The sequence below is a fragment of the Camponotus vicinus genome, unplaced genomic scaffold (assembly GCF_025532165.1).
Source record: "Camponotus vicinus isolate PSW18456_S1 unplaced genomic scaffold, iyCamVici1.0 SCAF_1, whole genome shotgun sequence".
NCBI lineage: Eukaryota > Metazoa > Arthropoda > Insecta > Hymenoptera > Formicidae > Camponotus > Camponotus vicinus.
In genome coordinates, this window is record NW_028141945.1 from 18,108,710 (window position 1) to 18,132,374 (window position 23,665).

A 23,665-nucleotide genomic window follows, 5' to 3' on the forward strand; every position below is an offset into this window, starting at 1 on the left:
GCGATTAAATTTTTTTTCACTCTAAAAATTACATTCGAAATTAAAATTAACCGCGACATGGAAAACTTATATTTTCTTTAACGAACGATAATTTGTAAATTGAAGATTTATTTTATTTTATTTAAACGAAAAATAAAATAATTGAAAAAAATACAAATTAATAAAAATACGGAAGCCGTAACTTTACTTTTATAGCTCACTTATATATCATGTGTGTATAAATTATAAGGTACGCACTGTATAAACATTATCTTATCGTATAATTACGTTCAAACTTTAATGTTGACAACCTTAAAATGTCACATGTGTGACGCATTTCCTTCGTCTTTACGTAGCGGTCGCGTGTAGGTATAATTGATAATAAGGCAAACACTTGAGCGGAGCGGGTGTAATCGATCAGTGGGGGTTTGCTCAGCGTTTATCGGGAATCGTCTTGGCGAACGCTGAGCAAATGTTCCTTGTTTATGTCGCCATTCGTCCTTCATATCGTCGATTAATCGATTAATCGATTTCTTACAAGGGGACCTTTCTCCCGTTTCTGTTGCAGTTTAAGATCCGAGCAGCCCAGCGGTCTGGACACAGGCGGGGTCCGACTGGAATTGAGCAAGGCCCTCAACCTCTGGGCCAGAAATTCGAAGCTCACCTTTCAAGAGATCAACAGCGACCACGCCGACATCCTGGTCTACTTCCATCGGTAAGTTTAATATGTAAATTGCAGTTTATATTTACATATTTCCATCTGATTTATGCGATGATAAATCATTTTACGCGTTAAAAATATTTACATTATGAAAATAACGAATTTTACGGTGAATGCACTTTACTAAATAAAAAATTATGTATTTTATACATTTGTTAAGTAAAAAAAGGAAAGATAATTTTAAAAATCAAAATATACAGTAAGTGCACTTTACTAAATAAAAATACTTTACTTTAGATATATTAAAAAGGAGAGATAATTTTAAAAGTCAGTTTGACATTTAAGGATAGGGATGGGATTCGAGGGATTTGGAAAATTCGAGCTTTGATACGAAACGTGGGGCAATTTTGCTAGCTATTAATTATGTTTCACTAGCGTTTGAAATTTCCACTATATTGGGCGACACGATATCCCGTATACGATATAATAATAATAATAACATTGTAACGTAATTCTACGCGAAAATTCCGTGACATAATTCCACAGTAGCCGTATATAGGTATAGAATGCAAACTCACGGCGGCCAATAATTTTGTTCGGTAAAACGCCACGTAATATTCCCTGCGCATTATTCAGGGGTTATCACGGAGATGGATATCCGTTCGATGGCAGAGGTCAGATCCTGGCGCACGCGTTCTTCCCGGGCAAGGATCGCGGCGGGGACGCTCACTTCGACGAGGAGGAGATATGGTTGCTGAAGGACGATAGCAATGAGGAAGGTGAGTGGATCAGGAATTTTCCGATTCCGGTTGAGAAACAATTCGAACGGGCTCAAGTTCGCGTAGCAACATCCTCTCTCTCCCTCGCTCTCGAATAACTGGACTCCGAACTCGGCTGAAGTAGCAAAGCAAAGGAGGGAACGAGCGGAAGCTACTTAATTCTGTTTGCGATGGATACTATTCACGCTCGAATTGTTTTTGTCCGAACTGCTCGAATCGTATTGATGCTCCGGGCGAAATCGGTTCGGCCAACTGTACGAAATGTTTCCGCTTCTCTTCCAACATCACCTGCGATAGACTTTCACGCAACGATCGAGGTAACCGCATTTTGGCGGCGAGCCAAATCGACCACCCGATACAAAACGCGTGGTCACGTCGTCCGAACGAAAGGTTCCGCTTCGCTCGAGAAAGTGGTCCTTCGATTCTATCAAAGCCGCCGTTATATTGTTAGGATCGATATAAAATGCCGGATATGGTGCATAAAGGTATTCGCATGAGCGGCGTAGGAGGATATTCGAAATGCTTGCGAGCCTCCTTTATCGATTCCTCTTTGCCTCCTTTCTTCTAACGTCATAAAAATCGCTTTCGAAATTTGTCTTCAAACAATTTTTCTGAGATACATATATTATCAGTCGCGCGTTTCCGCATCAAAGAGTATATATTTGTGAATTAAATGTAGGATTATTTAATTATTTTCCCTCGTCTTTTTTATTAGATTGAAAACTTTTTTTATGCAGAATTAATTGTAATTAATTCATTTTTTTATTATATCGTTATATCTTCTTCAGGAATATATTTAACAAATTAAATTATAATTAATGACGAGCATGAGTAAGAAAGAGTAGGTCAGGCGCGACAGACAACCTGTTGGAATGATTAACAGTATTTCCTTAATGGGTCGATTTGCGTTTAATTAGTGCACGATCGAGACGATGACTTGCAAGATATAGACAGGCCAGAGCGAATCCATCTGTCTTTCGTGCTTGCTCTTCGAGGTTATTTAATTGCGTGATTCGTGTCGCATCGAGCGATTATGATGACAATTAGCTAACTGGTGCGCAATAGTGTTTGCCCATTAACGTGCTGCAACTCCTAGATTTATATTTCTCGAGATAGACCTCGTTTCTTTCGCGATTTCTCGTTTAGAGTTGCCTTTAACATCAGAGTGTCTTTGTAACAATTATATAATAATTATATAATAATTATATAACAATTATTTAATAAGTCTTATACGTGATAAAGATATTTATTAATTATTAATAGATATTAATAGAAATATATTTATTAATTATTAATTATTATATTTCTCTTTGTAAATTATAAATCAAAATATCTAGTATAAAATACTTTGTTGCAGAAAATAGTAAGAAAATGTACATTAAAAAGATAATTACATAGATATTTTTAGCCAAATATTTATTAATTTTGACTTATCAATTTTTTTGCAGGTAGAAAATTGTATATAACATCGAATTAACAGATGTTTTTTAGCTCGATTATTTTATAACAAATTGGAGCTCTTGTTCCCTATTGCAATCGTTTAATTATTTTTCATTTTCGCCAAACAGACTTTACTTCATTGATTCATTACTGGAGGAAGAGTAATTAGCAGAGAATAATTAGGGGCGATTTACATCCGGTTGACGATTTATCGCGAGTATCGCGGGGAAGACGGAGTGAAATATTCCAGTCGATATGTCCGCCCTCATGCAACTCGAGCGCAGCAACAGAATCCGTCGTATCGTTTTTACCGCATTACTGCAACGTCGTTGCAACATTCTGCATAATACGTTTCTGTATTTTCTTCGCGCTGCGTCGCGTCATACTCCACTTTCCGCAGCCGGAAGTTTCGAGCGACGGCGAACGAACATCGCGAAGTACAATTCGCGGTACCAGCTTTTTCCTCGGCAAGAACTAATTTGCTCTCACGCAAAATCGCTTTGTAGAAATAAAATTGCTACAACGCGAAAATCTTCAGAGAACGCGAAGACGGTGCGAAGAGTTTTCAAAAAACAATTTATAAAGATAATCTCTCTTTTTTAGGATCGCGAAATTTTTGTACAGAATAAAATTTTAATTTATATATTGCTTAAATACATTAAATACATACTCTGTTGTCACATAACTAATTATTATACTAAAACATTGAGTTATAATATTAAATTATATATATAATAAATAGATATACATATTTTTAATGAATTATATATGTAAATAATTTAAATTAATTTCTTTAAGATTTCTTTTTAGAACAAAATCTTAGATAAATAGGAAAAAAAATTAACGGAATTCTCAGAAGAATTGTTTTCTGGAAAACGAAAGTAAATTAGATTGTCGAAAATAAATTTGAACTAATTAGAATAATTATATAAACACACAAATATACATGTTTATATATAATTTAATATTTATTGAGAAATTTCTGTCAAGTGCGATAAGTCCAGAATTTTATTTGAACGCAAATCTTTTTCTCTGTTAGCTTTTTAGCTATCTTTCCTCCGAGAAGTTTTACGCGACCAAACATTTCAAAACTTTCGCCATAACTTACGCATTAGACGCTTAAAGTTCAATCATTACTATATACTTTTATGGCGGCGAGTTAAAATTTTCTCAGCGAAACTTTAACTTTAATCGAGACTTTTAATAATAACATCGTTCGTTTATTACCAGCAGTAACAGCACAACGCGCGCTCGTAAATTCCTCTTTAAACGTCTTTTAAACGCAATTGCGTGTACTGGCAAAACCATTAATTTTTTGTCACCCTCAGAGCGAGAGAGAAAGGCTAATTTAATTGCCGCCATGTTCGAGCTATTAATTAAGCGTATTAATTAATCGAATCGTTCCAATATCGGAAACCGGATTTTCTTCGGCGCGATTATATCTATAGGATTATTATTATTCTTATTATTTGGGTCCGATTCCTTTCCCTCTATCGAGGTATTCGTATTTTATAGAGCATTGCTAATGTCGCGCTGGCTTAACATCAGGCACGTTCACAGTTTCCGTAGCATAGTTATAACCATCGTACATTACTGCGACACAGGACTCTCCCGCCTCCATTAACAGTCGTTGCATGCAATTCAAATTGCTAATTTCGGTACTTTATGTTGGCATCGCGACATCGCGATGTTTCGACTTGTCGGCTTAAATCCTTTTGTTCGACTGTGACAAGGACGAAAATTCTCAACATGAAAGAAAGTACATTTTGCTTTCTAATTTTAATTACTATAGCATATAAATTAAAATAATATTAAAGAATAGTTTGAAATATAATTTAAATTATATATATTAAGTAAATCACTTTATTAAATTAATTTTATGTTGCAAGAACTTTAATTTTACTTGCAAAATTATTTAAAATACAATGTTTAAAATCTATTAATATGATTAAATTAATTAGAAAAAAAAAATTTCTATAATAAATAATAAATTTTCTACACATGTTATTAAAGAAATCTAGTTATCTTTAAGTCGATTATGAAGCTGAAAAAGGCAGTGGCGATTTTGGAAAGCCCTGTACGTAAGTTGTCTATAAATGTCGAGTTTGATTTCGGTAAAATAGTTATTAGAGTTGGTCTCGTTGATCGAATCAGAAGACCTTTGCGATATCGATGTACTACGGTTAAAGGAAATTAAGGTCTCCACAACGTTGCGAGCGAATGTTTCCAGTGAGGGAATTAAAATCTCAAAAGCTACGCGCCCTTTCGGTTAAAAAAATTACAATCTCTGCGTTCCGTTTATCCTGCTCTTTCCTTGTGTTTCTTTTCGTCCACAATTTGTCTCCAAAAGATTCGAAATTTACGAGATTTGCCAAAAATTCCGTGAAATACATGCGTTTCTCTCCGACTCGAAATATTAAAAAAATATACATATATTAAAGTGAATATAATCGGACATCGCGCGAAATTGAAGCAACTGGTATAATAATTGCTTTGATTGCCATTAGTGATTTTCATAGAGCGAAGTGAAACCTCCCGCGAGGCATCAGTCACACAATGTAATTCGCAAATCTAACTGTATCCCAGTTTCTCACTATTTGCAAAGATAGTACGATGGAATCTGCAGGGACGTCATTAGCAATTCATAACTGACATAACTGCTATTTGAACGCCACTCGCAAATCGGTTACATTTGTTCTCTATCCGAGATGTGTATCATCCTCTCCCGTCTCTCGTTGTAACCAGGTTAATTTAAAGCGAAGGCCGCCTCGCCATTAATGACGTTTGCCTAATGAGAATTATTAAGCATTCGCGTGTAGGGCGATACTACTCGCGACAGTCATTTAGGCTAATAGCTTTCGAGTGAGCAGATGTCAGTTGAGTTTGCAATTAACTTGGCAAACCGCAAATTATTATACTTGTTAAAACATCTATTTGAAATATTCAAAGTCTTTGAGAGATAGAAATTTAAAAAAAAAGATCTGTTTTTAGATCAGATAAATATTTTTTATTTTTTTTAATAGAAATCCTTTTTTATAAAAAATATATATAAAAATATCTAATAATATTTATTATTGCTTTTTAGCCACGCAATCGTTCATGTGGATGCACTTTAACATTGTACAATGTAAAGCGTAGAATAATTTGGTGCACACATTAGAAATTTACGCGACTTGAGAATCTCGTCGTCTCGTCTTTAGTCACGTCTCCTGTGTGTTTAACTTACGAGAGAGATGAATATAGTAACCTAAGAAGAAAGAGAAGAGATGTTCGCGAAATATAGCAAAAGTTTTTTCCTTACTAGATTGCACATTTATCTCTCGGTAATATTTCGACACTCATATCAGTGGAAATTCTTGAGTTAAGAGAAACTCGATATCACTTAAGCATATAAAATTTATATTGCGTTATATCGAGAAAAAATAAATAAATGAATGTATTATCTATGTTACTTCTTTAATTTTTTTTAAGATTTTGGACGGAATCTTCTCTTAGAAAAATTTTTTTATCGATATAGAAATATATTGTATCTCTTTAAAAATATTTTATAATTTTTTTAGAGAAATTTATGTAGCTCTAGGAAAAATTGCACGGCGGTTATATATCCTTTGCAACTGAGTATGAATTTACGGATGAGAATTTTTCGTGAAATTTCGACATCGAGGAATTCTCCCGCCGATACTATCAACGACTCCCGGCGATACTATCAATTTTTCCGGCAACGGCAATCTCCGGTATCGGCGATCGCTTTACAATCCTAACCCATATCTGGAAGCGTACTTTTTTCGACGTGGATTGGAATCGAATCGAAACGAAACGAAACGAAGGCGGAGATTCCGCGGCGGTGGCGGTAGTTCCCGATGCAATTGCCCGGAAAATTCGGCACGCGAAAAGTTTTCAATACGCGCTGCTTCTCTCTCGCGAGGGAGTATCTTTCGAAGCAATCGTGAAAAATAAGATCAAAGTCAATTTTTTAAATATATACTCAAGTGTTGATTTTTGAAAAATGTAGGAAGCAAAATTGAGAAATTTATTTTACATATATATAGTTGCATGATAGATATTGTTAATTTTATAAAATATATCCTTTCAAATATTTCGACTCTAAAAAATAAACAGCATCTTTGTCTCTGCATAAACTATAAAAAAATAGAATATTATATAAAGATTAATTTATTTTGTTTTATCAAGAAGTCATTATATTTCCTTCTTGATTCTCAAAAATTAACTCCAATTAGGTTAATTTCAAGCACACATTTTTAATTCTCGATTTATGTTATTTAATTCAAATTACTTGGTGTTTCCTGATAAATTATATAATAATTATATAACAAATATATAACAAATTATATAACATTTATTAGATATAAATTATATATAATGTGTGCGTGATTAATATAAATAAATTTACGTCAATACAGTATAAACTTTCTAACTTAATTATTCTATTAAAGAGAGTTATACCGCTATGTTTCCCTCCTCGCGAAATATCGGCCAGACTGCGTAGTGCATAAAAATTCCGCGGCCCTGCGAATCTGTATGCCACCCCTCTTGTGTCGCATTCCGCGCACACATGCGCGGAATGCTCACAGATATTGCGGTTAACATGAACGCGCGTGGGTGGGAGGCTGGCTTAGGGTAGACCATGCAGATAAGCGAGTTTTGAATATTCCTCTCCTCTGTTCTTTCCTCTTTCAGGCACCAGTCTGTTCGCGGTGGCCGCTCATGAATTCGGTCATTCCCTGGGACTGGCGCACAGCTCGGTCCAGGGAGCGCTTATGTATCCCTGGTATCAGGGACTGAGCCCTAACTACGAGCTGCCGGAGGACGACCGGCATGGGATTCAGCAGATGTACGGTGAGTGCTATTTTTCGCAACATTAGTATTCGCACACGATCAGGGTAATTATACAGTATTTAAGTAGCATTAGCGCGACTCTTTGATACGTGCTTCTTCAATTTATTCCATAAAAAAATGTGAAAAAACTCTTCAAGTATGTGTGTTACTCTTTATAAAAAATACTACATTTTTGGAAGATTAAATTTATTTAAATAAAATAAGGCAAAGTGTTATCGGAATTAAGATCCAATTAAAATAGACATTAGCTTCGAAAATATAATTATAAAGTTAAAATCCAACAAGTATATTAATATTATGATCATTTATGAGTTTAAAAGAGAAAAAGCAAAGTTCAGAATTATTAAAAATTAGAAATATTATAAATTAAAAATTAAAAATATAAAATATATTAAAATTATATTATATATATTTAAAATTAAAAATATAAAATGTATTAAAAATATATTATATATTAAAAATTAGAAATATAAGTTATAAATTATATTGCGACATTAAAATTAAATATATTGCTTTAAACTGTAATAAGCGGAAACAGGAGCGAGAATTATCCCGCGATGCGATCGCGGGATTATGGCGTTCATCGACTGTTTCATCTTTCGAGGTCCCTTCGAATACACGCGGTGAAAATCGCGCGAGCGGTTTATCTCGATCGTAAAAGTCTCGGCAATATAGTACTGGCAGATTTATGGGAGGGGGCTGTTATCAGACAGGGGGAAAATCGCGCAGCATGGATGAGCGTCGTTCGCGCAACGTTTAAATTTCGGAATTTCGGGCACGCTATCGTAACTATGGGCGTTAAGGCGATGCTGTTGCAGCCGCGACATGACGTTAGCGTGTTGGCCGGCAATTTAAAGTATATTAGAAAAGTTGTTTATTCTCTCTCTCCCTCTCTCTCTCCCTCTCTCTGCCTCTCTCTCTCCCTCTCTCTCCCTCTCTCTCTCCCTCTCTCTCTCTCTCTCTCTCTCTCTCTCCTCTCTTCTCTCCTCTCTTCTCTCCTCTCTTTTTGGCCTGGCAAGCTCGACATATAGGGGTACAGAGTAATTCATGCGGGAGGTATGTAGGTCAAATCTCTTCGTCAAATTTTTGCAACATTTTGTTTTGTCAACTGCATGCCATTCATTTTATGAATGTAGTTAAATATATATATGTGTAAAATAAATTTTTCAAAAAAGATACATTTATATAACATTTATTGTTAATATTTATATACATTTATATAACATTTATTGTCAATATTGTCTGGAATTAATTGAAAATAAAAAAAATAAATTTTAATATATATATATGCATGTATATTTGTTAAAAATAATACGTCGTAAAATAAAAATTTATTATTAAATAAATATATATCTTTTTATTATTAAACAAATATAAATATATTATTAAACAAATATAATATATATATAATTATAATATATATATAATTTTTTTTATTGAAATATTTCGCGTAATTTTGACATAAATAAGGTTTCCCAAGATTGTTTTTGACATTTATATTCGCTTGAAAATTTGATTCTTATATCGGATTTTATATATTTAATTTTGAATATATATACATACACATGCTGATCATATATATTCGAAATTAAATATACAGGGTGTCTGATTCCTAAGTGACCAAACGAAAAGTAGTAGTAGATTGGGTCAAACTGAGAAGAAAAGTCCTCTACCATTTTGCAAAATTCGCAATAATTATTAAAAAATAAGCAAAAATGTCTCGGTACATGAGAAGCGGTAAACCGCTTGTAGTGTGTGATTATTAAGTGATCAAATGAAAAGTGGTGATAGATTGGGTCAAACTGAAAAGAAAAGTTCTCTACCATATTGCAAAATTCGCAATAATTATTAAGTTATAGGCAAAAATGTCTCAGAGTATAAGAAGCGGTAGACAGATCGCTTCTCATGCGCTGAGACATTTTTGCCTATAACTTAATAATTATTGCGAATTTTGCAAAATGGTAGAGGACTTGTCTTTCCAGTTTGACCCAATCTACCACCACTTTTCGTTTGATCATTCATTAATCGGACACTGCGAGCGATCTACCGCTTCTCATGCGCCGAAACATTTTTGTTTATTTCTTAATAATTATTGCGAATTTTGCAAAATAGTAGAGAACTTTTTTTCTCAATTTGATCCAATCTACCACTACTTTTCGTTTGGTCACTCAGGAATCGGACACCCTGTATGTATAGAGGTTCGATAAAAGGAGGGATAAAGGAGTTAAATAAAGCGAATACAGAGTCAGGAACAATCTCGGGAAACCTTATTTATGTCGAAATTACGCGAAATATTCTCGATACGTACCGAGTTGCAGTGATACATACATATTGCTGGAATTACCCGCGTCATTTCATCTTGCGCAGAATTGTAACTTGAGCATATCGAATTACTTTGACTGTGTAGTCATGAGAAACAGCTTAGTTATATTCACCCGACCGAATTGCATGGAAATTAGCAGTCTACTATATGGACTTTCAAAACTAAACTCAAACTCTATAATATATATTTATCTACAAGTAAACATATATAAACATATAAAAAATTAAAAAAAAAATATATATATATATATATATTGTTTTTTCACAAGTCTTTGCTAGATTCGTTTCGGACTTGCTGTGCAATATATACGTCGAATTTAAAGTAGATTCAGTTATCCTATATGTGGCTCTTTAATCGAAATTATAGGCGCCGATATGCCAGAAATTTGAGTTTTGGAACAAGGATCTACATCTACATGTAGTTTCGCAGTAGATAAGGTACTTTGTAGTCCGACGACCGAGTAAAGTTGGCTTTTCAGTAGCAAACCCGTTTGATAGTCAGCCACCTGCACACAAGCGAACTGCGGTTGCACTCGTCAAGTACGTAAGCCATAAACGGTCTTATGGCATTTCATGCACGCACGTTAGGCATGAAGAATATAAAATAATTCGATTAAACGAAAAATAAGCGCATTAAAAAAGGCCATTATTCACGCGCATTGATTCTTCACGTTATGCAAAAAGCGATAACTAGAACGCTTCTCTTTGTGCACGGATCTCTTGAATATTATTTTAAAAGAGCACGTCGATAATTTTAATTTTTTAATGATTTGTTGTTATGATATGATAAAATATCGTTGAGAATAAATTTTAATATCGCTTAAATAAAAATTTTTGTATAATTTATTGAGAATCAAAGTTGACTGTGTAAGAAAATATATAGAATTCTTTGATATAAATAGAACTTATCTTTCTTTTGCGAAATATGTCTTGATTTCTCTGACAGCCAATAAGACCGACGATAAAGGTGATGCATCATATGCTTTATATAAAATGCTGTTGGAAGGTTACAAGACAACGACAAGAACTAGTTCCCGACGGTTGTTGCGATGTTTGAAAATAGAGAAACTTTTGACCTACTATCTTTATGCAGCTGGCTTTATAACGTGAAGCAGAAGAACGCGAGTATATTACACGGACACAAATATACGCGACGTTTACCGTCTTCTCACGCAAAAATAAATCTCGTAAGGAGTTTTGCGTATAAATTTTCCGAATCTTATCTTTAAATTTTCAAACTGATTTACATGCATTATTACTGATATTACTTTCTCGAGTTTTCGAATCTCACAAACTTCTTAGCGTGATTATAAATTATCTAATCACGTGTCACATAAAAGTTGTGTCTTTCCTCCCTCATTTGCTTAATTTATATGTATTAAATTTTGTTTTTTTTTCTATAATTATATATATATATATATATATATATATATATATTTATATTAATATATTTATTATATTTTTATTATATTTATATTTTATATAATATAATTATATAATATAATTATTATAGTGTTATTATAGTATAATTATATTATATAGTATAATTATTATAGTGTTATTATAGTATAATTATTGTCCATAATTACGGCATAAATATTTTTTATAATTACGACATAATTTAATATATTTATATATATTAAATTATATATTAATTATATTAAATTATATCAAATTACATATTAATTTTTTAATTATATATATATATATATATATATTATATATAAATTATTTAATATATATATGTATATGTATATATATATATATATATATATATATATATATATATATATATATAGTATATAATATATATTGAATTATAGATTATAAATTATTTTAACTCGCTGCAACGATTGATTCAATAATGTTTTCATGCTAAGATTATTATTATTCTCTCCAGGAAACTATCGATATTTTTTTCTTTTCTCAAAGATGACGTCGCGATGCATCATCGCGGGTCTCTGGCTGCATCGCGCGATGATGCACTGCCGTTCTCGTTACGGGCCGCTCTCTTCGGTCGTGTTAGGTACGGTCGCGGGTGAAATGAAACGTGAATAAAATATAACGAATGACCGGACTCGCTCGCGCGCTCTTTTATTTGCCCTTCGTCATCCCGCAGGGATGGTACCGTCGAGGCTGGTGATTTAGTGTACTGTGTCGGAGGTTCGCCGGTGTTCTCTCTCTCTCTCTCTCTGGGGGAGAAAGTCGCGAATCCATTTCGATTCTTCTCCCTCCTTCTTCTCCTCCCCTGTTTGCGCCACCATCGTTGTTATTCTTGTTTTCTATGTGTCTATCAACGTTATCCTTTCTTCCTTGATCTTCCAGCGCGCTCGCTTGTTTCATGCCGTACTGCATCCGCGAAATTCCATACGAGAGGCGAGCCAACGTACTGGAAGTGATTTTTATTCAACATTTTTGCTTTCGAGAAACATTTACATAGCACAAAGCTTCTATATCACATTCATATACTTGACCTTTCAAATTAATAGGTTTTTTTATTACATATGTATGATGGTAATTATTGAAGCGAAGGATAATTACTAAAGCGCGAAGTTATAACTTATTAAAACAATGTATCCAGAAACCTAATATATTTATATAATTATATATGATTTATTTAATTTATTTACATAGCCTACCGCTTATTTTTGTAATTTACAATTTATTGCCTAATTAAGCGTGCGTTTAATTTAATTTTAATTTATAAATTAATCCTTACAATCCGTGTAAATTATTTAAATAAGTAATTATTTATTCTGTATACACGTTATATTATTACTTCGATAATATAAAGAACGTGTAAATCTACAAATAACGCATCATAAGAGGTGAAAAAGGCGCAGCTTTTATCCCTCGCTCATCGACATCGTTCTTCATTTTCACCCTCTCGTTTCTTCCGTTCGTGCCGTATATTTTCCCCGGTTGTGTGTTGTCGGTGGTAAACGTATTACGCGCACCACGTACCTCTGTCACGCGGAGAAGAGAGCGCAAATGCGAAAGCGCGGGCTCGCATTTGTCTTGTTTGAAAGGACCCGCCATTGACAGGCGCATTTGCTTTCGTTGCAGCGCGTCGTCTGTGCAGTCGAATGCATTGTCGAATGCAAACAGCGGCAAGCCTAGCCTCGTTCGCCATAATAGAGAGAAAGGGGAAAATGTGGATCTTATTCGCGCGACGTAATTGCGGTACTTCCCCCTTCGAGAGAGCCGTTTCAATGTTTCGCCTCGCCATTCGTATTGCGACTGCAAACGAATCGATCGTCCCGAAAATAAATCTGAGAGCTGGGAAAAACGCAATTGCACTTTAATATCTAACGGAAGATGAATCATCCCCTCTCTCTGTCTCTTTCTCACCGAGGGATATCTATAAATTTAAAAGTTAATTATTGACGACTCCTTTTTCAGGAAAATTCCATTTTAATCTTACGAAATTAAAACCGTAAAAAAAGAAGATTTATTAAAGTAAGCTTCGGAAATTTTATTTTAATTCATAAAGAGAGAATCTAATATTTTTATTAATCCTAGAAATTTCAGAATTACAAGGACTTTAAAAAATTTAAAGAATAATCGAGTGAAGAAAATTTGTATGCGCAAACCTAACTTAAGAGAGATCTTTTGACGGCGGTCTTATTCTTCTTTCGCGTTTTCAGTGCGTTCTTCAGTTTTAAAACGGTCGCATTGAGTTGGCGAGCGTGCGCCTGCAGATGCTTTATCTTTTCATTGTCCTCCTTCAACTCCTCCATCGCCACCTCCCAGACAATCTTTGCCTCCGCCGGCACCTTGGAGATCTCGTCCCAGTTGACGCTCTTGAGAAAGCGCACGTACTTGATCGGCTGCGTCTCCCTCATCTCCTCATCCGACAACATGTGAATACGCCTTCCTCTTGGAAAGGAAAACAGCGCGTTCATTGAACGTATCAGGGAAATTCGAAACTCGATTAACGCGATTGATGTTGGAAATCAATCGTTAGATTGTTTATTCAATTCTCGAAAGAATTAACTACATCTAATCCAAGTAATTTAAATTGCGATTTCGTATGTTTCCTCAGATAAAAGACTAGTAAATACGGTGTATCTCTTTTTCTCTGTCTCTCTCAAACGTAAACCAATTTTTTCACAAAACTTACTCTTTGTAGCTATACGTTATAAATGTGCCATAATTGTAATTATACTTTAATCAAGCATGTTTCAATATATATTTGAAATTTAGAAAAAAAGAAGAGAAAAAAGAGAGAGAGAGTGAAAATTTATTAAATGCAATTATTAAGTGCAATAAATGCAGTTAAAAAGAATAAATTCTCTTGTCTTTTTTATACAGAAAGAGTTGAATTATAAGATATAAATAGATATCTCTCTTCTTGACAATTTTTTATTTCTATTAATATACGAAAATTTGTTCAGTAAATTTATTCAATCACTTACGAAATATTATTTTATTTTTATGAATTATTATTATAATTAATTTGCTTACTTTGAAACTGTCGGTCTCGTGATTGGGACGAATAACTCGGTTTCCAATTCTTCCTGCGATTGATCTTCTTCTGCTGAAAAATATGATTCTGGTTGCAAAGTTGGAACAGCATTGTCCATCAGACTCGAGCCTGTGAAACAACTTTGTGAGAAATGACGCGAACACAGTGCCGATTGAGCAGGCACTTCCGCATTAGTTTTGCCAATCGCGTCCAGCCATTTCTTCCGATGATCCTCGTTCTCGGGAAAACTGGAAAGAAAACACGCAAATAGGAGGGGAACAATGTTAGTTTTTGTGTATTTATGTCGTTGAATATTTGGAATGTTCTCTCTGTGATTTGTAATGATTTTCTTCGCATAGGTTTATGAATACAATTTGAGTGTGTGTATATGTGAAATTATATAACGCACATATTCAAATTTTATTTATATTTTACGTATATAAATGTTTATGTGCATTTTTCATATATTTATTTTAATTTTGACAAAGTTTTCTCAAAAAGGTTCAAAGAATTTATACTTTTTTAGAATCTCGACAAGACTAATACGTAAAATTTTATTATTATTTACAAAGATAATACTATTACAGATATTAATCACACATAATCAATTGTATATACACATAATCATATGATATGTCATGCAGATTTTTTTTTTAAAGAGAAAATTCTTTCTATATTTAATATTAAAATTAAAAAATATTTAATAGGAATTTAATATTAAAATTAAAAAAATATTTAATAGAAATTTAATATTAAAATTAAAAAATATTTAATAGAAACTTATTTTGGATTAATAAAAAATGGACTTGAAATAAGAATCTTTGGCAATAAGCTGTTTAAGAGAGACTTAATCACACACATACACACAAAAGCTAATATAATTATGAAATTCAACATTGCTAGAAAATATGCGCCATTTCTGATAATTTCGTTTTTAATCAGTCGATCACTCTTATTCATTCATTTTAAAACATTGTATTAAATCATAAAATAATAATAGAAAATCAGATCAGAGATACAAATAAAAATATTAAAAGTTATCAATAAGTTTCATCAATATTACTTATCTCTCTACATTATTATCTACACAAACATGCACAAATCTATCGAACTTTATACATTGGATGTACTGGCATTTAAGATATCAGCCAAGAGAGATAGCAAGAATCAAGCTTGAATCATTGTTTCTTTCTCGATAAAATCCGATAGAAAATTTTTCTTAATTTCACAAATGGAAATATTTATATCTGACTCTGATAAAAGCTCTGAACTTTTGACAGGGTTTGTACAAGGTTCTCAATACGCATGCGTTTAAAGGCGTGCGCTCGAACGCTCTCTCTTTCTCTCTCTCTCTCTCTCTCTCTCTCTCTCTCTCTCTCTCTCTCTCTTTTGCATTTCTTCTATATCACAGAACCATATGGGAGAGCGCATTCAAATGTGTCACGTATAGAATCCTTACGCGTGGAATGATATCTCGTGCGCGTCTTCGGAGCGTCGTTCGCAGAGAATGCAACTCGTCGCCATCTCAAGATTCGCGCGACGCACCAGCGTCGCTCTCACAACTGGCGTACAAGACGCGCGGGAACGAACTGACAACCCCACTAAAGCGAGAGGTTCTCGATATGCGTTGTCCTCGTTTTACACTCGTGCCCATTGGTCGTCGCTGCTGCGAGATATCGGATCGATGCTGGCAACTGGCGCGATATTACGAACAGAGAAAGAAGAGAGGAAAGGAGAAAAATAGAAGTCTATCGAAATTTGAAATCTTGTTACCTATCAACAGTGATAAAATATGCAGTGAGATATAAGTTAATTAATCAATTATATCAATCTTGAGGACTCTTGGACATTTTCAAAGAATTTTCTGTAAACATTAAAAATCTAATAATTAAGTAAAAGAACGTTATCTAATTTTATGAAGTATTTACTATAACGTAAGTGTTAATAAATTGAGAAAATTTTTCATTATGTAACACACATACATGTTGCGAAATTTAGTTTTCTGAATAATTTTTTAGCCTTTGTGTATGAATTGCAAAAAAGAAAACAGACAAGAAAACAGTATTTTATGCGTTTCGTTATTGGATCCAATCCCTCTTGAAATCACAACGTCTCGCCAACTAGCGAAAAAGTGCGGACGGGTTGCCTGAGAGAATCGCACATTTTTACGTAAATAAAATGATAGTCCCACGCGGGAATAAAGATTGGCCGTAACTTTTGCGAGAGAAATAATAAAACCGCGAAGCGCGAACGATATACGTGCGTGGCGTGAAATATTTATGACGTTTCTGCTCGCGCGAAATACAGAGTTTTCGTTCTCGAGTATGGATGAAAACCGCGCGCGAGCGGAATGAAAAAGAGTCTAAAAAAAAATATATCGTCGATCGTGTACGTGATCATTCCGTGAGCACTTCTCTCTTTTATTTTGAGCTACAACACGCTGCGTTCGCGCTGCGTTCTCGAATTATTTACAGTATCAATATTTGAATTGTGCATGCATATAGCAAAAATTACATAGAGTTTCGCGCTGAGAAAAACATGATAGATAAAATGGGAAACGTTGTCGTAGAAGCAACAACAACGGTTGTACGAATCGTGATCATCTGCCTTTTCGAATTAAAAATATTCAAGTGTTCTTTCAACTCTCGGCGAACAAAGGCAAAACGAGAGAGCTACGCAAACGGACCTCGCAGTTTGAGCCAGTTTTCGAGGCAGAGAAGAAAAAGCTCAAACTCTATTAATAACTTTTAACCTAGTTTTTCTTTCGACGTGCTTGCCTCTTCATGCTCTACTTATCTACAAATATGCCTGCCGGCAAAGCAATATATATATGCATTTTTAGAATTTTACAACATACACTTTTCTGCGTTGCAACAAATTCCGTTGCAAGTCGAGACGATTCGATGTATTTAATTTCAAACTGTTAAAATATAACATAAAATATTTTGCGCATTCGATGTATTTAATTTCAAACTGTTAAAATATAACATAAAATATTTTGCGCATTTTAATTAAAACATTTTTATACATATTTGCTGAAGGATTAATAATCATTTAAATCTCGCACAATCGAAGAGAAACTTTATTCCAACATATGATGTTTGAATATTTTTCCTGTCTTCTTGAACAAGAACCTACGACAATTGCACCTACGAGGCGAAAGAAAAAAATGCGCGATCGCCAGTCGCGGAAATCCATTTTTATTACACGTCGATTTTTTGCAGAATTATTGCCATTTGGGCGCGCGCTCGATTTATGAATGAAGAGCGCGCGCGAAGGCGAGGGGAGTGAGGTAGGTCGCGGCTACTACGCGCGTACGCATGGCCGATTCCAGTCACGTGAGCGAGTCAGCTGTTCGCTGTCACGTCGCGCGACTCGCGCGCTCCCTCGCGCCTTCGCTCATATATCACCGGTCAGTCGCAGCGAGTTTAGACGAATCGCGTATAAAAGTCGAAAGTGAAGCGCACCTAAGACTTGAGAGATATCTTTGATTGATAATTTTCGCGCGATGATATACGATCGATTAATTTTATAAATATTAAATTCACGCGAGAAAATGAAGCGTCCTTTATTTCCAAAAAATTATTATTAAAATTATTATTAAATGATGAAAATAGCGATATCTTTGCGTAGAAAGGTTGTAACGAATTGAAATAGAGATCGCGTATAAAAATTGAAATTATTATTAACGTCATGATATTTTTCCAGTGAAAAATGGCGAAGTAATTTATAAAAAGTTACTATTGGAAAGTTATAAAATTCATATAGTAAATCTCTCATTTTATTAATAATTACGCTACGAATATTAGAAGGAAGACAGAAGTGTTATTTATATTATTAGATTATTAGAATTATATAAGATTCTTTATTTATTACTCAAATATTAAATTTAAATTTAGATTGTATATATATCGCGTAGAATTTATATATGTATATTATATACATTTGCAAAAATATCTTCTTAGAAAAATTAAACTATGCAGAAAAGTTACATCGAACAACTTAATTGATGGTACTCAAATTATTCAGCTAAAAATAGATAATGATAGAGAAGTGTCGACAAAATTTCATGGTAAAAGAGACATAGCTGGCCATAATATTTTTTTAAAGAGTCTCTCGACTAGATCGGACGAATTCTCACTGTATTTCAGGATGTTCTCCGTTTGCATTTTTCATTCACACTCTAGTCGCGCGACGAAATTCACACTAGAGTTCTTCCTGCTCGACTCTTCGACTGCGATCTTGTTTCATCCCTCTCGCTTTTCTTCTCTCTGCTATCTTTTCTGGACTAGTGGACGTATTATTTACGCCGGCCGTTTTGTCCTGCCGTCATCCTCAGGAGATGAAAGCGGATGGGGTATTGCCTTCATTTCCTTCGTCTGTTTTCGTCGAATTACGCGAAAACGTCGCGTGTGCCGTCTCCTCTTTTCCTTTCTACCGTCTTTCCTGCTTCCTCCCGCGCAAAGAAAAATGTGTTCTGTCAACTGCAACTCGTATCGTAACGACTGGAATGAGATTTCGAAGCCATTGACGACACTCGCTCCGCCGATCGCGCTGTTGTATCGTAATAATGAAATCGTGTATCTCTCTAGCGATTTTCCCGGGAAATCGCACAGAGAAAGAAAATGTATTAGAAAATATATCGCTCGTTTATTCTTTCTTCTCCCTCGACATTGTGATTTTGCCAAATGCATTGTCTGCACTTGCACTCTCTATATAAATTTATTATTATAAATCAATAATCGTGTCTATTAACAGATTAATGATATGATTTGTTTGATATCCTCTGGAATGAAAAATGTATATCATGCAAAATCAATTTTTTTTTCTCAGTGTGTATTAATTTTTTTTATTTATCTTATATTTTCCTTATATATATTTTTTAATATTATTTTATAATATTAATATTATTTTTTTAAATTTTATTTAATATTTTTTTAATATTTTAATATTATTTTTTTAATGTTATTTTTAATATTAAAATTACATTAATCTTTTGTACCGCTTGCAATAATAGGTAGACATTCTAGGGAGTCTCATGCAGAATAATTTTCTTATTATTATTCTCTATCTTCCAATTCTCTATCTTCCAATTTTTATACGATGTTCCACGAGAGAGAAAGGATTGTCTCCAGGACGCGCGCAATAAACTTTGTCTTGTTTTATTCTTTTCTCTCATGCCGCTTTATTACTATCGCTAGAGTGATCCGCGTTCCGTAGGGAGGAGGAGGAAAAATACGTTTCCACGTCGATGTGCGCTGAAGAAACGCGCTCCCGATGAAAAAACTGTGTTCCCGCGAGGAAACTCGAGAGTGGGATGGTCATCAAAGTATCATTTGGATCCTTCAATTATCATCCCCCGCGCCATCCCGGCGGAAACGCCTTGTTATTCGTCCACGTGGAACTTGTCGGAACATTTTCTTGCATCCTGTAACCTTGTTATATTCAGGAGTTTTTGTTCTCGCGAAATATGAGATATCGAGATGTAATTTTAGCTCTTTTTGAAGAGAGAAAAAAGATTTTGAATACGCGACAATTTCTATACGCAATGTATATATTTGTTTCTCATTAAAATTCTTTTACAAAATCGCAAGCATATATTTATAATTACAAGAGAACAGACAAGAGGGAAAATAGAATTTAATGTTTACTGAATGGAGTTTTACAGAAACGCATTTAACGCTAATAAAGAATTGAGTCTTTCGCACGGAAGTTAAATTTAGATCGCAATCAGGGAATAAAGGACCTGATTTTTCCATGTACAGACTGAGACAGAAATGCCTTTCCTTTTGAACTTGACACACTTTATTTTAATAGTAATATATAATATACAGAATATTAATAATAAAAAATATAATATTAATATTTTAATAATAATATTTTAATAATATTATATACAATATTATTATTAAAAAATATACATTTATATAAATTTATAAATTTATATTAAAATAATAATATATAATATTATTTTTATCATTAATTTTAATATTATTTTATTATTAATACATGATATTAATATATAATATTATTTTATTAAAATAATTATTAAAATAAAGTGTGTAAATTTTAGGTGAAAAGGCACTTCTATCTCCACACATATTTGAAATGTCCAGAAATTACCAACGTTCTAGAGCGATATTCATTTCGTGTCCGACATGGAAGCACCAAATGAACATAGATTAATCACATTAACACACCGTCTAATACTAGAGGGAAAAAGAGGAAGGAGGAAGAATAATAGAGAACAGTATTTCGTTGAAATATCACTAGTGGTTTAATTTTCTAAGTGCACACGGTAATAAAAGCGTACGCTGATAAATAACTCAAGTTGCAACGAGAAGGGAGCGGGAGAGGGATTGAATAAACAATCTCCTTTTGATCGGCCGATTATACTTATCAATATCAATTATACATCTCGCGTTCTTTTTGATCTCTCTGCCTCTTCCCTTCTCTCTTGCTCGTTGCATCTCGCTCTTGTTCCGATGCGGCCGACCGCAGTAATTGGCCCGCTGCAAACTTTTGCAGAAGCTTCCCCGAAGGATTCCTCTCTCGATCCCGCTCGAAGCTCGAGGAAAGGAAAAAGCGAGAGAACGAGTTGCAGTTGTAGACGGGAGGAAGTTTTACTGCAAACTTTCGATATCCGTGTACAGGCCGCGATGATGACTCGTTTGAAAGTGGGAAACTTGAGCGAGATTGTTGTTAAACACGACATAATTTCTTCCGCCCCAGCTCCGTGACCTAGAGATATTTACAAGTGCGATAAAAACGTATTCTCAACAACACGGGAAATTTTAGCGGATTTTTCTTTTGAGAATTTTGAGTTATCTAATATTTATTTGAACTTTTTCTTTCTCGCAGTAATGTTCATTAGAGATTAAGAGAATTTATGTAAATTTATTTCAACATCTCCAAATCTGATAATTAAAATTAATTTAATTTATCTAAAATATTTGTAAAATATTTGTAATTTTATTTCTTCATGAAAATACTTCTGGAATCATGATAATGTTAAAGTCAAATTCTTGTAGTGAGATCGAGCCGCTTGATTGGAGAAAATAAGCTGAAAAGACAAACTTTATCGTATCCTAAAGTTTACAAAGTCGGGAGAAACGGTAATTTTAACTACGAAATATGGCCAAAATTCGCGACGCGATGGGGGTCAAAATCGAGAAACAGTGCGAATTGTCACAACGCTAACATGGTCTATATTCTAGGCACGAAGGCATTAGTTGTTAAAATGAGGTTTCGTGGCCAGAATCACGATGGTTCCCGACTTGGCCAGTAGTTTGTAGATAATGTGCATGAGTTGGAACAAGATGACATATCTCACATAAATGGACTCAAAGAAGTGCGAATCTGATCGTTCAACTTTTGTTATTCCGATGTGCTGATTCCGCTTTGATTTATGATTGTTGAATAGTTCTTCATATCCATCTCTCTCTTTGATTCCCTCTTCCTTTTTCATTTTATTAATATTTCTTATGAGATTGGTAGAAAAATAAAAAGAACGTGATTTTTCCTTTTCACAATTTAATAAAATAGAAAATTGAAGCCAAAGACGCAATAGACTTTGAATATAATTTTTAATAATTCATTTAAAGTAGTGAGATTAAAATGCAAAGTATTTCTTAGTAATTGTATTTAAATTCATAATGAGAGTATATTAAAAACATATATAAAAGTACAAAAATGCATTATGTATATAAAAAACATGTATACAAAAACATAAGGAATATAAGAAAAATATGAGTTTTAGTGCTGACATTGCTCGTTCATACAGGAGAAACTTAAACTCGCAAGCTCCCTCGAGTGTTTAACTCCCAATGCCACCCTTAGCCACTCCCTCGCGAAAATTTACGTGCCCCTTTCTGCGAGAGTTGAAGTGCTCCTTGCAGCTGTTTTTTCGCTGCGATATACTTCCTTTACTCGCTATAAATTAGATCTGTTTGTTAAACCTATTATGGGATTATTTTGATGTTTGAGTACAGTTTTAGATCAGAATCGAAGGTAATCTTGCATTGTCAAGTTAAAAGATACAAAAAAAACCAAAAACTTAATTCATAAAAATTATAAATAAATTGACATGTCATTTAATTATTAAATTTAATTTAGAAACAAATTTCAGTTAAATTTAAGAACTAAATACTTGCCAATTTTCTACTATTATACTAAAGAAAATATTGTTTGTCACGAAATAAAATTGGAAATATAATACGAAATAGAACAGAACATTGTTACACATTGAAAATTGTCAGCAAACATACCTCATAGTCAACATACCTCATCAACATACCTAACAAAAATAAAATATTAAAGTATTCGAATTTCTGTTAAATATAGATATAGCACTGAGAAATAAATGATTAATAAATGACATAAAACAATATCCTCGAGAGAAGAAATGCTAAGAATCGATAAGAACGAAGAAAAATGTTGTTTAAAGAGTTTTTATTTTTGGAAAAATTTTTTTTAAATAAATTGCATTATTTTTCCGATATTTCTAAAGAGAGTTAACATCTGCGACTTGACAGAATTGATTTACGAAGGGAGTATCGACGAAATCGCAAAAATAAACATTTTCACTGCTTCTCCAAGGCGCTATAAATTATAGACAAGAGTTTCCTCGTAGAGAACCCTCCATATAATTCTCTTTTCTCTGGTTTCCCTCTCTCTCTCTCTCTCTCTCTCTCTCTCGACTTTTTAAATTTTTAAAAGCGTTTTATGATATATCAATCTAGATCGCCCGAAGCTTTCATCTCTATTTCCATTTGTCCTATTTCATATGTTCGTCTATGACTTTGATCAAACAATACTCGACAGTAATTCTGTTGATTAAAACGTCCATCGAATTATGATGGGGAAATTACTGGAAACTGCAAACTGGATAATATATAAATTTAAATAAAAATGTTATGAAGCATAGAAATATTTATACCGAGTGAAATATAAATTTATAATATATAAAAGATTCGTTTGTAAAATAGATATTAAAAAATCGTTAGAAAGTCGTGTCTATGAATTAATGAATATTGAATCACTTTCTTAAAGATGATAAAACTATGATATATTTTAAAATATATTCATTCAATAATAATTAAAAGAAAAATAATAAGAAAAAATTATTGCTATTATTTTTCTTAATATTCTATTATATAT

The 23,665-nt window shown here is 33.4% G+C and overlaps 2 protein-coding genes across 5 annotated transcripts in view; one reads left to right on the top strand and one right to left on the bottom strand.

The window, feature by feature from the left end:
* The window catches only part of Mmp2 (Matrix metalloproteinase 2), a 171,008-nt gene that overhangs the window by 136,055 nt on the left and 11,288 nt on the right, over nt 1-23,665 (top strand). For all 3 annotated transcript variants that reach the window (XM_083077875.1, XM_083077874.1, XM_083077877.1), the window contains 3 exons: nt 548-694; nt 1,277-1,419; nt 7,558-7,716. In XM_083077875.1, coding sequence (XP_082934001.1) covers nt 548-694; nt 1,277-1,419; nt 7,558-7,716 — 449 coding nt within the window. The remainder of the gene's footprint in view (nt 1-547; nt 695-1,276; nt 1,420-7,557; nt 7,717-23,665) is intronic.
* LOC145959232 (uncharacterized) lies at nt 12,631-16,111 on the bottom strand. Of its 2 annotated transcripts, XM_083077880.1 has the most exons (4): nt 15,966-16,111; nt 14,506-14,754; nt 13,632-13,917; nt 12,631-13,399 (listed from the first exon to the last, which is right to left on the bottom strand). In XM_083077880.1, exons 1-3 carry the CDS (start codon nt 16,028-16,030, stop codon nt 13,632-13,634), a joined length of 600 nt encoding a protein of 199 aa, XP_082934006.1. In that variant the 5' UTR covers nt 16,031-16,111; the 3' UTR covers nt 12,631-13,399. The 2 variants fall into 2 exon arrangements, with proteins under 2 accessions (XP_082934006.1, XP_082934005.1); XM_083077879.1 differs by lacking the exon at nt 12,631-13,399 and having other exon boundaries at nt 13,512-13,917.